This window comes from Fulmarus glacialis, unplaced genomic scaffold, assembly GCF_000690835.1.
Source record: "Fulmarus glacialis isolate BGI_N327 unplaced genomic scaffold, ASM69083v1 scaffold22707, whole genome shotgun sequence".
NCBI lineage: Eukaryota > Metazoa > Chordata > Aves > Procellariiformes > Procellariidae > Fulmarus > Fulmarus glacialis.
This window is the reverse complement of record NW_009225489.1, coordinates 41,247-54,113: the sequence shown is the minus strand read 5'-3', so window position 1 is coordinate 54,113 and position 12,867 is coordinate 41,247. Positions and strand designations below refer to the sequence as shown.

General features: G+C 49.4%; 1 protein-coding gene across 1 annotated transcript in view; it reads left to right on the top strand.

The window, feature by feature from the left end:
• PTPRF (protein tyrosine phosphatase, receptor type, F) overlaps window positions 1–12,867 on the top strand; it is a gene marked incomplete at both ends in the record, with an annotated part of 104,396 nt that overhangs the window by 51,383 nt on the left and 40,146 nt on the right. The window contains 4 exons of the mRNA XM_009582504.1: window positions 3,437–3,463; window positions 5,767–5,884; window positions 8,152–8,730; window positions 9,371–9,468. Coding sequence (XP_009580799.1) covers window positions 3,437–3,463; window positions 5,767–5,884; window positions 8,152–8,730; window positions 9,371–9,468 — 822 coding nt within the window. The remainder of the gene's footprint in view (window positions 1–3,436; window positions 3,464–5,766; window positions 5,885–8,151; window positions 8,731–9,370; window positions 9,469–12,867) is intronic.

Sequence of the window (12,867 nt, the reverse complement as noted above, 5' to 3'; positions counted from 1 at the left end):
GCATGACTCTTGTTTGCTCTTTCCAAGACAGGCAGCTAGACCCTGCATGAATCTAGCTGTTGATCCATTGTGTCCTGCTCCCAGCCTGCTTGTCCTCAGCCCAGACTGGAACATCTTGAGCAGGGACTTTCTCCCCATGCTGCAGTGTGGCCTCGACAGCTGCTCCTGCCCTTGTCTGTGCAACATATTTGCTGGGGAGCCTGCTGCCTGCATCGCTATGGGGATGCGGCATGCACATTAGCCTCGCTGCTTACAGCCCTCTGCAGATCCATCCTGCACAGAGAGCTTCGCAGTGCTTCTGCTGCTCGGAGCTGGCTGGGTACAGCTGGGTACAAGGAAGTCAGGTTTTGTGGAGGAGAGACTCCTGCCACCTCCTCCTCCTGCTCTGCAAACAGAGTCATGGCAGAGGAGAGGTGTGCTGCCCACGAAAAGGGCTGCAGGCTCACAGGAAGATTGTGTGGTCTTCGCAGGCGGCACTTCTCCATCCAGCATGCAGACCGAGTGCACGTCCCACCAGCTTGCTCCAGAAGAGCAGGAAGAAGTAACGGCAAACACTTCAAGCTGTTGGATTGACATCAAAGGAGAAGGGGGAAGCAGAGACTCCTATTCTCCCTGGGCAGTGCCAACCCCAGGCATAACACAGAGGAATTTACAGCCTCCCTCTTTTGCTGGGTGATAGTCAAGGATCTTTATCTGAGTCTACTTGGAACGACTCCTCATACATGTGTACTCATCTAGGTAAGAGTCTGGCGTGGAGGTCAGATGTGGAACAAACTGAAAGGCATCATCCAAGAGGTGTTTCAGTAATGGACAAAGGTGAAGTTCTGGAGCCCTCAGACCCCTCCGCATCTCACAAGCTGAGCACCTGAGTTTACATCTGGAGTTTCACTGTTGCACCACAGTCACCGAAGCAGAGAGGAGAAGGATCTGCAGGAAAACCGCAATATCCACTTCCTGTAGCTGGGGCTGTTTAGGAGGGCTTGAGTCTGTCTTTTGCAAGGGCCATGGTCAAGGAAAACAGCCATTCCCTGGTGAGACGTGGCTGCGCTGCGCAGTGTTGAAGTGTAAAATGAAACGTTAAGGCATTGCAGCTGCCATAAATACACAGTTAGCTTTAGCACTTCCCTGTGCCATCCTGTCTCATGCACACAGCACTGTCTGAGTTCTTTTTATGACAGCTCCTGGGCTTTTCAGATCAATTTGTCTTACTGACCAACCTTAAACAGTTAAGAAGCAATTGAGCTAGTTTAAAGAAGGAAATGTCTCGATCTGCAGATGATATTTTCATAATGAAACTGAATTTATACCAGGGTATTTACGCAGGCCTGGCTTTTCACTGTTATTCCTCCAGCACAGATCTCAAGGCTTTTTTTTGCACTCAGATCTGATGCAAGATTAAAGTCCACTGAAACATAAGAGCAAACAGAGTTTGAACATTAAACACTTGGTCTAAAATCCTAGTCGGTGATAAACTCCCTGCTGTGGTATGAGAGGCTGTGAGATGCAGTAGCCTCCTGAGCCCGGGTCTGCTCCACTGTTTGTTGCAGTGGGGTGTCACCTTCTGCTCCTGCAGCTACACAGAGGCGGGTTGGGGTGTTAGCATCCACATGGCCCCCGTCTGCCAGGGACACGGTGGAGCTACCAGGCCTCGTATCCTCCCTGCAGCAAGACTTTTGCCAGGTTTTAGATCAGCAGGGCAGAGTGTGTGGCTGTTGACCATGGTGTGGGCTGGCTGGCACAGGTAGGATGTCAACAGCAATGACTTGGATTGAGCTAAGCATGCAACACTGGAAATAACACCAAGATGTATGTGGAAAGAGAGCCTTTAGTGACCATAATACTTAGTGAGGGCCTTGGCTTTATAGGAAGTCTTTAGGGACAACTTGACCTCTTCTCTGAAATTAAATTTTAAGATGGTTTAGGGGGATAATTCTACTGCAGTCTCATAGCATCAAATAAGGAGTGTTTCTCCAATAGCTGCTTCTTTCTGAATTTAGAGAATAAAATAACAAATATTTTGAAGGTATGCCATGTATTTTGCTGCTGGGGAGAGTACTCTGCCACTGTGATAGGCTGCAGCCTGTGAAAGTCACCTCAAATAGCCTGAATACAAAAGGTAACTTGTAGCTTTAATACCATTTAGTACTTCTGCCGCACTTGAAGGTTCCCGGGCACTTCAGCAGCGTTAGCTGGGCTTCCCAGTGTCCTGAGGAAGTCAGTATCTGAGCGCCATTTCACAGCTGGCAGCTCAGGCTCAGAACGAAGGCTTGCCAAGGCTCACACTGTGAGTCAGGGGCAATAATACCTATCTTCCACTTTCATCTCTGTGCTTGAACTCATCGACCGGTGCTTCCTCCAGGCAGATTTGGTAACCTGAGATGTAACGCATCACCTTGGCTGAGAGAGCTCGCTATGATCTCTGCAAACCTTCCTTTGGTGCATTAGCCACAAAGAACAGTGCTACAGGCATGCATGGCAGCAGCCAAGATCTGCTGAGTCTCACCACCCCAATGCAGCTTTGATGCCTTAGAACCCCAAATCCAGCCAGAAACCTGCGTGTTCCCTCTTCAGAGCCCCAGTTGAGCTGCCATGGCTGAGAATCCACGTGAGCTTTTGCTGGGAAACGGTTTGTGTAGAAGTCTTACCTGCAGGGATGCTCTTGCCAGATGAGTGTTTGGTGTTGTGTAATTGGGAGTGAGAAGCTGTTTCCTCAGTACACACACCAGTTTGAGCCTTGCTCCAAGCCATGCAGTGCCGTTGGAGAGGAGCAGCTTAGTGTGGAGCTCTGTGTAAGATCTCAGCCTCTCTTGCACTGTTTACAAGAGACGGCACTTCTTAGTTTTCCTGAGGTCCCCAGAGCATTTTCTTGCAAATGATACAGAAGCTCTGTAAATGTTGCATTGGTGCTTCCCTGCAGAGAGTGCCCTCTGAGCTTTGTGTGTTGAAGTCTTTGCTTCTCAACAAGAGATGGTGACTGGAGGATCACTAGGACAGAAACTGGAGATTAGGCCACAAAACTGTTGTGAGTGACTCGTGAGGCAGCAGTCAGCCCCAGAGCCTTGTTGGTACAAGCTGTCCCTTGCTTCTGCTCGTGGAAGAGGCAGAAAAGTGCAAGCAAAGCCAGAAGGGGAAAGGACTGCAAAGTTAGGAAGTGGTGACCTCTCCATCCATATGAGAAGGAATCTCTTTGCCCCTGTTTGCGTGAATGATCTCAGACCTACTGCGCAGGCTAGCGGCATGTAGAAAATTGCTCTATGCCATTTCTTCCCCTGGCACAGCCTGTGCCAAGTGACCTTCTGTGTATAAGTGTTGTAATCTCCCCAACCCAGTCCTGCTAACCCCTGCTGTTGTCGTCGTCATCATCCCCTTCCTACATGTTGCCCCTTAAAATTCTGTGTCTCCATTTTTCTCTCCTCCTTCCTTTCTCCCCCATCAGTGGAGAGCTGAGGACTCCGTCGACCATGTAAGTACCACTTGTGTGTATTCCAGGTTGGAAAAGAGGGGTTTGGTAAATCGATTTGTGAATTTTGTAGACGCAGTGCTGTCAAAACATCCCTTTCGCTCCCTTAATGAGGCTGGAGAGTTACATTGTGAAACCTTCCACAAGCAGCAAATCCAGAGAAAATTGGCATTTAGCTTGCTACTAAATGCAGAAAAGCAATTGACATTTCCTATAATCTGTATTTCCAGCTTGTTGCAGTGCAGTTTTAGGCAGGCTCAAGTGATCGACTCAGGAGGTGCATCCTACTTTCTGCAGTAGTTGGCCTACCGAGTTACACCGTAAAACTAGATATATAATCTTTAAACCACATTGATCGTAGTCCTGAAAAATAACCTACACTCTCAACCATGACCTTTGGCTGAAACACAGATAGTAATAAGAAAACAATCACATTTAAACAGTTAAATCCGATTTTTCCCACGTAATTTTGAAATATAAATTTGGAGGAACAAACTAGAAAATGACCTTTTTAGAGTCAGCAATTCAGTTACATGCCCTACTGTGAGCTTCCCTGGCACAATGCATTTCTCCTCCTGCTTTATACGGAGGATTCTCACTCGGAGTGGCTTTGTCATGACAGCACTGTATTTACATTATGCAATCAGACCTTCTTTCATCCATCCCTCGTCTCTCTTCCCCTCCTCCCAGCTCGCTTGCTTTGCTCCCGGTGGCATGCTTTTTTGCGTGAGAATTTCTCTTTGCATGGATTTGGGAGGAGGGAATTCTCTTGGGATGTTCAGAGTCTGCAGGTTTTGTGTGAGTGCTTCTCCCGCGGGTCCATTGGCACCGATCGAACTGTGCGTCCACTCACCCGCACACATGATCTGCTGCAGGGGCGGAGTTGGGATCGGACTCTGGTTCACACGGTGATTTTGGTGGGGTTCTTGTTGGTGCTTGTTGATTTTTCTCTGGGCTGGCTGGTTCCGCAATGGTAACACGGTGATTTTGATGAGTAAGCCTGGGCAGGTAACCTGAACCAGCAGCACTGACTGGAAATCAGCAGGTTTAATAGCATGGGTGTTTGTGCAAGTGAGTGATGGGAGACTGGCTGTGCTCTGAGAGCAACCACAGGCACCCCTCGTACCCCTCAAGCTGGCAGGGATCCCCCGGGCAGAGATCAGACCCCTCGAGCAGCCTCTAACAGTGCCCATGCTGCCTGTCCTCAGCGACTCGAGCTTAACCCTCTCCATCTCTGCTCTTCTCCTTGTCTGAAAGGGTAAATAACCAACCTGGAGCCTTTGCCTCCTTTCCAAAAGCTTCTCCAGCCCGGTTGTCTCTTGCTCTCCGACCTGATGGGTTATTAGTGCTAATGGCCCCGGTCCCTTTCACAGCACCCACAGATGAACGCAGTTCGGGGGTATCTGTCCTGAGCTCACGGGATGCTGCTGGGAGCTGCTGAGCTCGCTGTGCTTGCTCATTTGCAGGCCTGGCCAGCCGAGCTTGGCACAAGTCACGTTGCTGCTGGGCCAGGAGGGAGGAGCGGTGCTTCCCTCTTTGATCTCAAATTGAAGTGCAGAGCCATGCCCTCCTCCTGCCCAGAGGAAACTAGAGCATGCAAGGGTGCTAGCACCCTGCCAAGTCCGCCCTCCTCCCAGACCTCCCACGGTGCAGGGTTTTCCCTCCAGCTCTTGCCAACGCCTTGCGCTGACCCCGTCCCATCCTTACAACACCGTGCCTGGCAGGGAGGGTGAACGCGGTGCTGTAATACTGCAGGTGCTCCTTGCCCAGGGCCTCCCGCCTGGCGTGGCCATGCTGCAGCCTGTGTTGCCTCTCTGTGCTCCCTGCGGCTCTGCTGCAAGAGACAACTTTAAAAATCCCCAAATTAGCCCCCAAGAGGTTTCCGCAGCCAGCTGAGCTGGCTTTTGCTCTGGTTCACAGCTCCACAGTCCTCTTACTCTCAGACTTGCTGTGGCAGGGTGGCTCTGGCTTCACACAGGACCATCTTTGGAGCCGATCTCCCTCTTGGCAGAAGCCGTGGGAGAGCGCAGCTGCTGACACAGGTTGCTGGTGGGTCCCTGGAAAGGCCAAGTGTTAGAGGCAGGGGTTGAAATTAGGCAGGTGAGTGTTGGAGTGGCAGCAATTGTTGTTTGCTGGCTCTGTGTGAGATGTGTGTGCTTGAGTGCAATGCATGAGTGTGAGCCAGTGAGTGTGTTGGTGTGTTGCTGTTGGAGACGCTGACCCCAGTGCCCTCCTTTTGCTCACTCCAGTAACAAGTATTTGCTCTTCTCGTTTGCCTCTTCCCCGCCTCGTGGATGCACTCCCAGGAGACGGTCATTGGAGGCCTACTGCCAGAAACCACCTACTCCGTCACAGTCGCTGCCTACACCACCAAGGGAGATGGTGCCCGCAGCAAGCCGAAAGTCATTACCACCACAGGGGCAGGTGAGTTTGGGGAGCGGATACCACAGCCTCGTAGGGGTGGTGGTAAAACCTCCCAAGAGGTGCACAGGGAGTATGGCCAAGGCACCTGTGCAGGAGGAAACGAGAGGGTTGGAGATGCTGCAGAGGTACATACTCTTGTGATCTCCAGCCCTTACTTACAGGCTTTGCTACTGGATCACCTGAGCAAAGTGCAGCAAACAGATGGACAGACACTGCCAGGGCCCGTGAAAGAGCAATGAAACTCATGGGTCTGAGCTCATCTGCGTAGTCCAGAGACCTGGGAAGAGGAAGTCTGAAAGTCCAGGCCCTCCCTCAGCTTTGGAGTCATGGCCTGTCCTCACGTTGTTCCCGTAGGCGAGTGCCATTTCTTGCTTCCTGCGGTGACTGCAGTGCCACCTGGGATGGCCCCTGGCACAGAGGGCTCCTCAGAGGTGCTTCTCAGCTCCCCACCCCAGCCATTGCTACTGCTGCCTCCCCAGGCTTACAGAGCTGAGCCCGGCTGCTCCTAGAGCCATGGTAAAATCTGGAACGCAACAAATGCTGCCATAGGAGTGCTGCGGACACAACTTCTAGGTCCTGGTGATCCCAGCCAGTTCGGTTCTGCTATCTCAGTAGAGACTCTTACCCTGTGCCTAGTGCAACACAGGAGCCTCGGCCTGGAGCAGGGGCACCCAGGAGTTCATCAGGTGCTTCCCTCCGGATGCGGTCAAGCTTGCCTTTGGCGGTGGCACCAACTAGTTGACATTGTCTTGTCCCCGATTTCCACTCACTAGACCTGTCCTACAACCAATAAACCTGCTGCTTCCTCACACCAGCTGCAGGAACAGTATTTACCACTTGTTATTATGGGAATGCAGCTTGTGCAAACTGAGAGCGTTTGTTCCTGGTGCTTTTAAACAAGAAACAGCTTGCCATCTCCTCCGTGCTGCATATGGGGAGCTCCAGAGGTAGTTTCCACTGTCACAATCTCAAATGCTGTCTCCCTTGTGCCTCGCCATGATGTATGCTCTGTTCATCAAATTGCTACAGCTGTCCTATAAACAGGAGAAGCTTCCTAAACAGCCCTGTGTTGCACTGTAAACCGCAGTGGGCCTTCCCATGTTATGATGCACATTTAAAGTTAATATTTAGAATCAGCTTTGAAAATAATGTGTCCCTTAATACTAGCTGCTGTTAGACATTGTATTATGAGTGCAAGGAGGATGGTACTGGCAGTGGAAATGTAATTGTATGTCTTAAATACCTACAAAACCACCCCCAGAGCTGCCTTTGTACAGGCTTGTCTGTAGGCTTGACCTCAAAGGGGAGTGTTGGTATCGCCCTCTGATGGCAAAATCGGGGCATAATTCTGTCAAATACGTTTTTCTCTTGCGCTCATCTGTGTGCTCATACGTTTCAAAACTGCAAGGATATTTAACTAGGTTTGGCTACAATCCCACTTTCATTTTCATATCAGTGGCCCCATCCCTTTGATTCTGAGTATCTTCCCTATCAGTTGATTTGTTTACAAATCTGAGCTGATGTGAAGACGCATCCTTTTTTTAACTGAAGGAGATCAAGGTATTAAACCATCAATTTAAAGCCATCAGTTCCTAACCAGTGACGGCAACACCCCTTGACTTGTGCAGCATAAGCAAAAATCCTGTGGAGCACTTGTGTTCACCTCTCACATCGACACTGACATCACGAATCTGCTCATCAGCTAAACCAAAATGTATTCTGATGGCAAACAGCCCGCCCAGCTCTGCTCGCTGCCTCTGCAGATGGTAAAACTGCAAGGTTTCAGGATGAAATTTGTCTGCCTCCAGACAGATCAGGGCGCTGGACTCGGGCTTCTGTGTATCTATTGTGGTACAGTGCGCCGGGGCCAGCATGGCCTGGTGCTGTGCACTAGCTGGAGTGTCTCAAGACCACTGATTGGGAGGATGGAATTCAGATCTTCTCTGAGATAAATATGATGCTTTGAGGTACCCTAAACCTTTCCTGTAAAAGGGGATGGATTTTGGGGCTGGATATGGCTGACTTTATTGCCTGTTTAGATGGCAGCACATGGGAAAATGGCAGCCAAGAGCTGACTGGCTCCAGCTTCCCTCACCACCAGATTAGGGTCGCTCTGCCTCTATCCATGTGAATTGTCTGTCATCCTCTTCACCCTGTTGTCTGAACTTTCCCACTTTCCTCAATCCTCATGGACTGAGCAGCACGGAAGCGGTCCTTCCTTCCCCTCCCCCCAGGCTATAGATGGTCATTGTGTGTTTATGTTGCAGTCCCGGGGAAGCCCACCATGATGATTAGCACGACAGCCATGAACACAGCCCTCATCCAGTGGCACCCACCCAAGGAGATGGTAGGGGAGCTGCTGGGTTACCGGCTGCAGTACAGACGTCTTGATGAGGAAAAGATGAACACGATAGACTTCGGGAAGAGAGACCATCACTACACTGTGACCAACCTGCACAAGGGGGCCACGTACCTCTTCAAATTGTCTGCCAAGAACAGAGCTGGCCCAGGAGAGGAGTTTGAGAAGGAGATCACTACTGCAGAAGACGTGCCAAGCGGCTTCCCACAGAACCTGCGCGTGGTGGGTCTCACCACTTCCACCACAGAAGTTGCATGGGACCCCCCGGTCTTGGCAGAAAGAAACGGCAAGATTGTCAACTACACAGTGGTATACAGGGACATAAATAGCCAGCAGGACCTGGTTAACATCACCAAGGACACAAGTATCACTTTGATGAATTTGAAGCCCGATACCACTTATGACATCAAAGTGAGGGCCCGCACCAATAAGGGGGTTGGGCCGCTCAGCCCCAGCATCCAGTCCCGGACCATGCCTGTTGAGCAAGGTGAGTGCCCCTCTAACAAGCCCTAACAGCAAGCTCTGCCTCTGGGACAGGGACCTTTGCTTCGGTTCATGAGGCTATGCTACCCCTTGCTCTGACTAATGAGATCAGGTACTGTGTGGCTCCATAGTCTAAAACTAGTTTGGCGAGGGGAGGCTCGACAAAGGTTTCCTTAAAGTTGCCATTTGGGGGGAGAGGGGCGTTGGTGGTAGCTTAATTGCCTTTGTCACGCCACAGGCACGCTTTGCTGTTTTATCTGTACATGAAAGGCTCTTACTTGAACTGGAGCAGACGGCTGGGTAGGATCATCTGCAGATCCAGTACCTGAGCACCACTGTTCTTTGATCATGGCAAAGGGCTGAGAGAGTGTGAATGGAGGGGGGAGAAAGGAAGGCTACAGTTCAGCCTACAACTTCCTTTCTGTGATTCTGGAAAGTATAGTCAAAAAGCGAAACTCCACTGGAGACTGGAGACTTGGTAAAAGGCTGCTGCTCTTTTCTCCTCATCTCTCACTTCTCTGCTGTAGCTGAACTCTCTGACCTCTGCTGCTGAGTTAGACAAAGAGAGGCTTGGAGCCGAGCTGCTGCCTGGCTCCCTCCTGACTTGGCCTTACAGTGCTCAAATATCTTGTTTTTCATTTCAGTGTTTGCTAAGAACTTCCGCGTCAATGCTGTCATGAAAACATCTGTGTTGCTGAGCTGGGAAGTGCCTGACTCCTATAAATCTGCAGTGCCTTTTAAGGTAAGGGTGGGATGCAGAGGACAGGGCAGTGAGCAGGACAGTGGAAAGCAGCATCTTGACCTGCCACATGATGTTTTCAGGCCATCAGACAAGAGACCAGCAGAGCAGGGTCACGTTGCTCGCTGGCCTGAGCTGTCAGATCTCCAAGCCCAGGTTAGGCAGCCACGCTTGCTTTTGAGCTCCCGTGCATGAACCATGGCACACAGTATAGCACACTGCTGCTTGCTTTCCCTCCTCTCACTCTTCTTAGGCCAGAAGGTGTTGTAGTTTTGCTGATTTATTTCTGTTTTGATCAGGTGTGGAATAGCCAGTTAGCACTTGGCTCATGGTAACAAAACAGGAGTAAATAATGTTGGCTGAAGCACACCAACAGAAAACGCCAAGCAGTGAAGTCACGCGCTGGGCAGAGGCAGTCAGAGAATGGGGATGTCTCAGGGATCATAATACATATTTCTGGCTTCTCACCATCCAGCTAGAAACCGATCTTGACCATAGCGACTTTTGCTACGTACCCGTTCCTCCCTTGATAGTGCCCTCCTTTTACTTGCCTTTTCTAAGGGAAACGGAAACTGGTCCGGCACCGCAAATCACTGATGTTTTTCCCATGAGCGGTTGCGGTGGTTGTGCACGCAGTCCCAATCAGTGCTTCACTCCTCCATCAGCTTTCTCAAGTGTCTTGTTACCTAGTGTCATTCAGCTGGGGCCCACTGGTCAAGCTGGCCATTGCAGCTCCATGACAGTGGTTACACAAGCTTGACCTGACGCCTGACTCAGAGTTGAAGTGTGAAAAGTAAATGTGATTTAATCCTAAGAAATCACCAGGACAAAGTGGTCTGAAAACCAGCCAGTGAATCAAACTAAGAATGACTCCTTCTGCAATGTGTCCTGTCTCAAACATCTGGATTGCCTTTATGAATTACTTCAGAACATCAGGGCATAATCTCAGGATGTGAAGGAGAGAAGCATCATCACCCTTCCAGAAGGTGTTACAGGTGTGAGCAGCACAAGATGTGTCAGTGCAGAGGGAGCTCTGCAGGAATGGCTTCTGCTCTCTTTTCTCCAGCACAGTTGTGAATGTAGTGTCATCCACCAGGCTGCAGACAACACTGATGACCCAATGTCTTCCAGCTCTTGTCTGTCCCCCAGTGTGGACTGATGTGGGTAAAAGATTAGAGTGTGGTGGAAATTTCTGCAGATCTCAGTGCAGCTTCTCTCCCTTAAGAAACAAGACCAACATGTCACATCGCCAAGGATAATCTTCCACCCAGTCTCAGCAGCTATCTGCTGCCTCTGCAAAGGTGGCCAGGGGTGGGAGCAGCATGACTTCCTTTCTTCCTTGCACATGCACCCTGCCATGCTGTGCCTAAAGAGTAAATGCAAGGCCTGCATGAGCTGTGGGGGATCCATGGCCAGGGGAATGAGGGGAAGGTCTTGGAACTGCATCCACATCAAAGTGTGGGAGCACCTCCCCTTCCTTGTTACTAACTCTCCTTGTTTAAATCCTAAGCTGAATTACCAGGATCAATAGCAGACACTTGTTAACATGCAGAGTTTAGCTGAAGCAGACAAGGCTTTTGTGAAGACCTTGTGGTATTCAAAGCTTTCCCAGATGTAGGGTGCATTAGGATCAGTGTTCAGATATCTGGCCGCAAGGAACTTCACAGATCCCTGTTACTTTGCACTCTGCGGAAGAACCAGTCTGCTTCATCTTGCCTTATTCTTGTGGCACAAAGCCCATGTCTCTGTCTGACAGCGCAGTGCTAGAAAGGGACAGTGTGACCTTTGGAGCATTACTACCACCTAAGGATGGTGGAGTGGTTGAAGGTAGCCAGGAGCCAAGGATGTAATGCTGATGCCTCGTAGCTGCGATTGCTTACACAGACCGTGACTCAGGGTCTGCCCCTGCTGCAGGTTAACCCTCAGACGACACAGGAGCAGATGGCATTAGCCACTTGCTAACTGCAGAGCAGTCATGCAAATGAGAGTGTTACAAGGATATTTCTCTAATAGTTTCTTCTTCCTATTAATATTCCCAGACCTGCAGACACACATGAGTCAAGGAGCTAAGAGGTCAGCTCCAGGTCGTTGATTGTGCCACTTGAAAGAAATCCTTAACCTTCAGGACTTTGTATTTTTATAAACAAGGTTCACCTCTCTCCTCTAATTCAGGCACATGCGATGCTGAGTCCAGAGCGTAATACTGTAACTAGCATAGCAGATAAATCTCCATGGGAACAATTAGTATTATCTACACTTGATAAACAGTCTCATGCTAAATCTATGTCCCAAAGGGTGTCATATTCTACTTTAACAGATTTAATTAAAGTAGATATTGTTCTGACAATGAATAGTGAGGTGCAGGCAGGACTGGTGCTAATTTTTTTATAGGGGATGAACTGAGACCTTAGGAATTTTCATTGCTACCAAATCCATAATGAAGGTTTGAGTTCTCTTTGGGGAATTTTCACAGCTTCTTCTGGTCCAGGAGATAAATTCCTTGTAAAATGTTGCCAAGCAGTTGTGGTGGAGCAGAGGCACTATTCCTTTTCTATCCCAGTGTGCTTGCAGAAAGCTGTTCTGGAGCTTTCATGGAAAGTGCAAATAGATACAACCTTCTCCTTGCACTTTTCTGAGACACATTCTTCAACTTAAGAGCAGAACAGAAGGCAGCATCACAAGGTATTTTACAAATTATGAGAAGGAATAGCACCTTTTGAAAATGATTATGATACAGGTTCAGATATAACCCCCAAGAATGCTGGGCAGATCTTTCTCACAGTGTGTCTCACAGAATGTAGTAATTACTGCTGCCCCCAAAAAAGGCAACCTCATCTACTTCTCCATCGAGTAATTAGCTTTTCCAGTGGTGCACACTATGTGTCTTTTCATCTTTTAGTTCAATACATTCTTTACTGCCTTGAAATCAAGCAGCAGACCTTCAGCAGTGACATTTGGACCCACCCAGCTTTGCAAATCTTCTCTTGTGAGTAAGGGCAGCATAAATGACATTTTACAGCAATCCATGGACTAGTCAGCAACATTTGGCAGTTCAGAGCCCTTGGGCCAAATTCGCTGCTGACTTAAGTAGTTATCAGTTTCAATACATTCTTTACTGCCTTGAAATCAAGCAGCAGACCTTCAGCAGTGACATTTGGACCCACCCAGCTTTGCAAATCTTCTCTTGTGAGTAAGGGCAGCATAAATGACATTTTACAGCAATCCATGGACTAGTCAGCAACATTTGGCAGTTCAGAGCCCTTGGGCCAAATTCGCTGCTGACTTAAGTAGTTATCAGTGGGCCATGATGCAACCTCTAAATAGCATTCCTGTTGCTTGAGCTCCCGGGCATCTTCAGCTGCACACGAATGACTGTTTCTGAGCCCTCACATTATTGGAAGG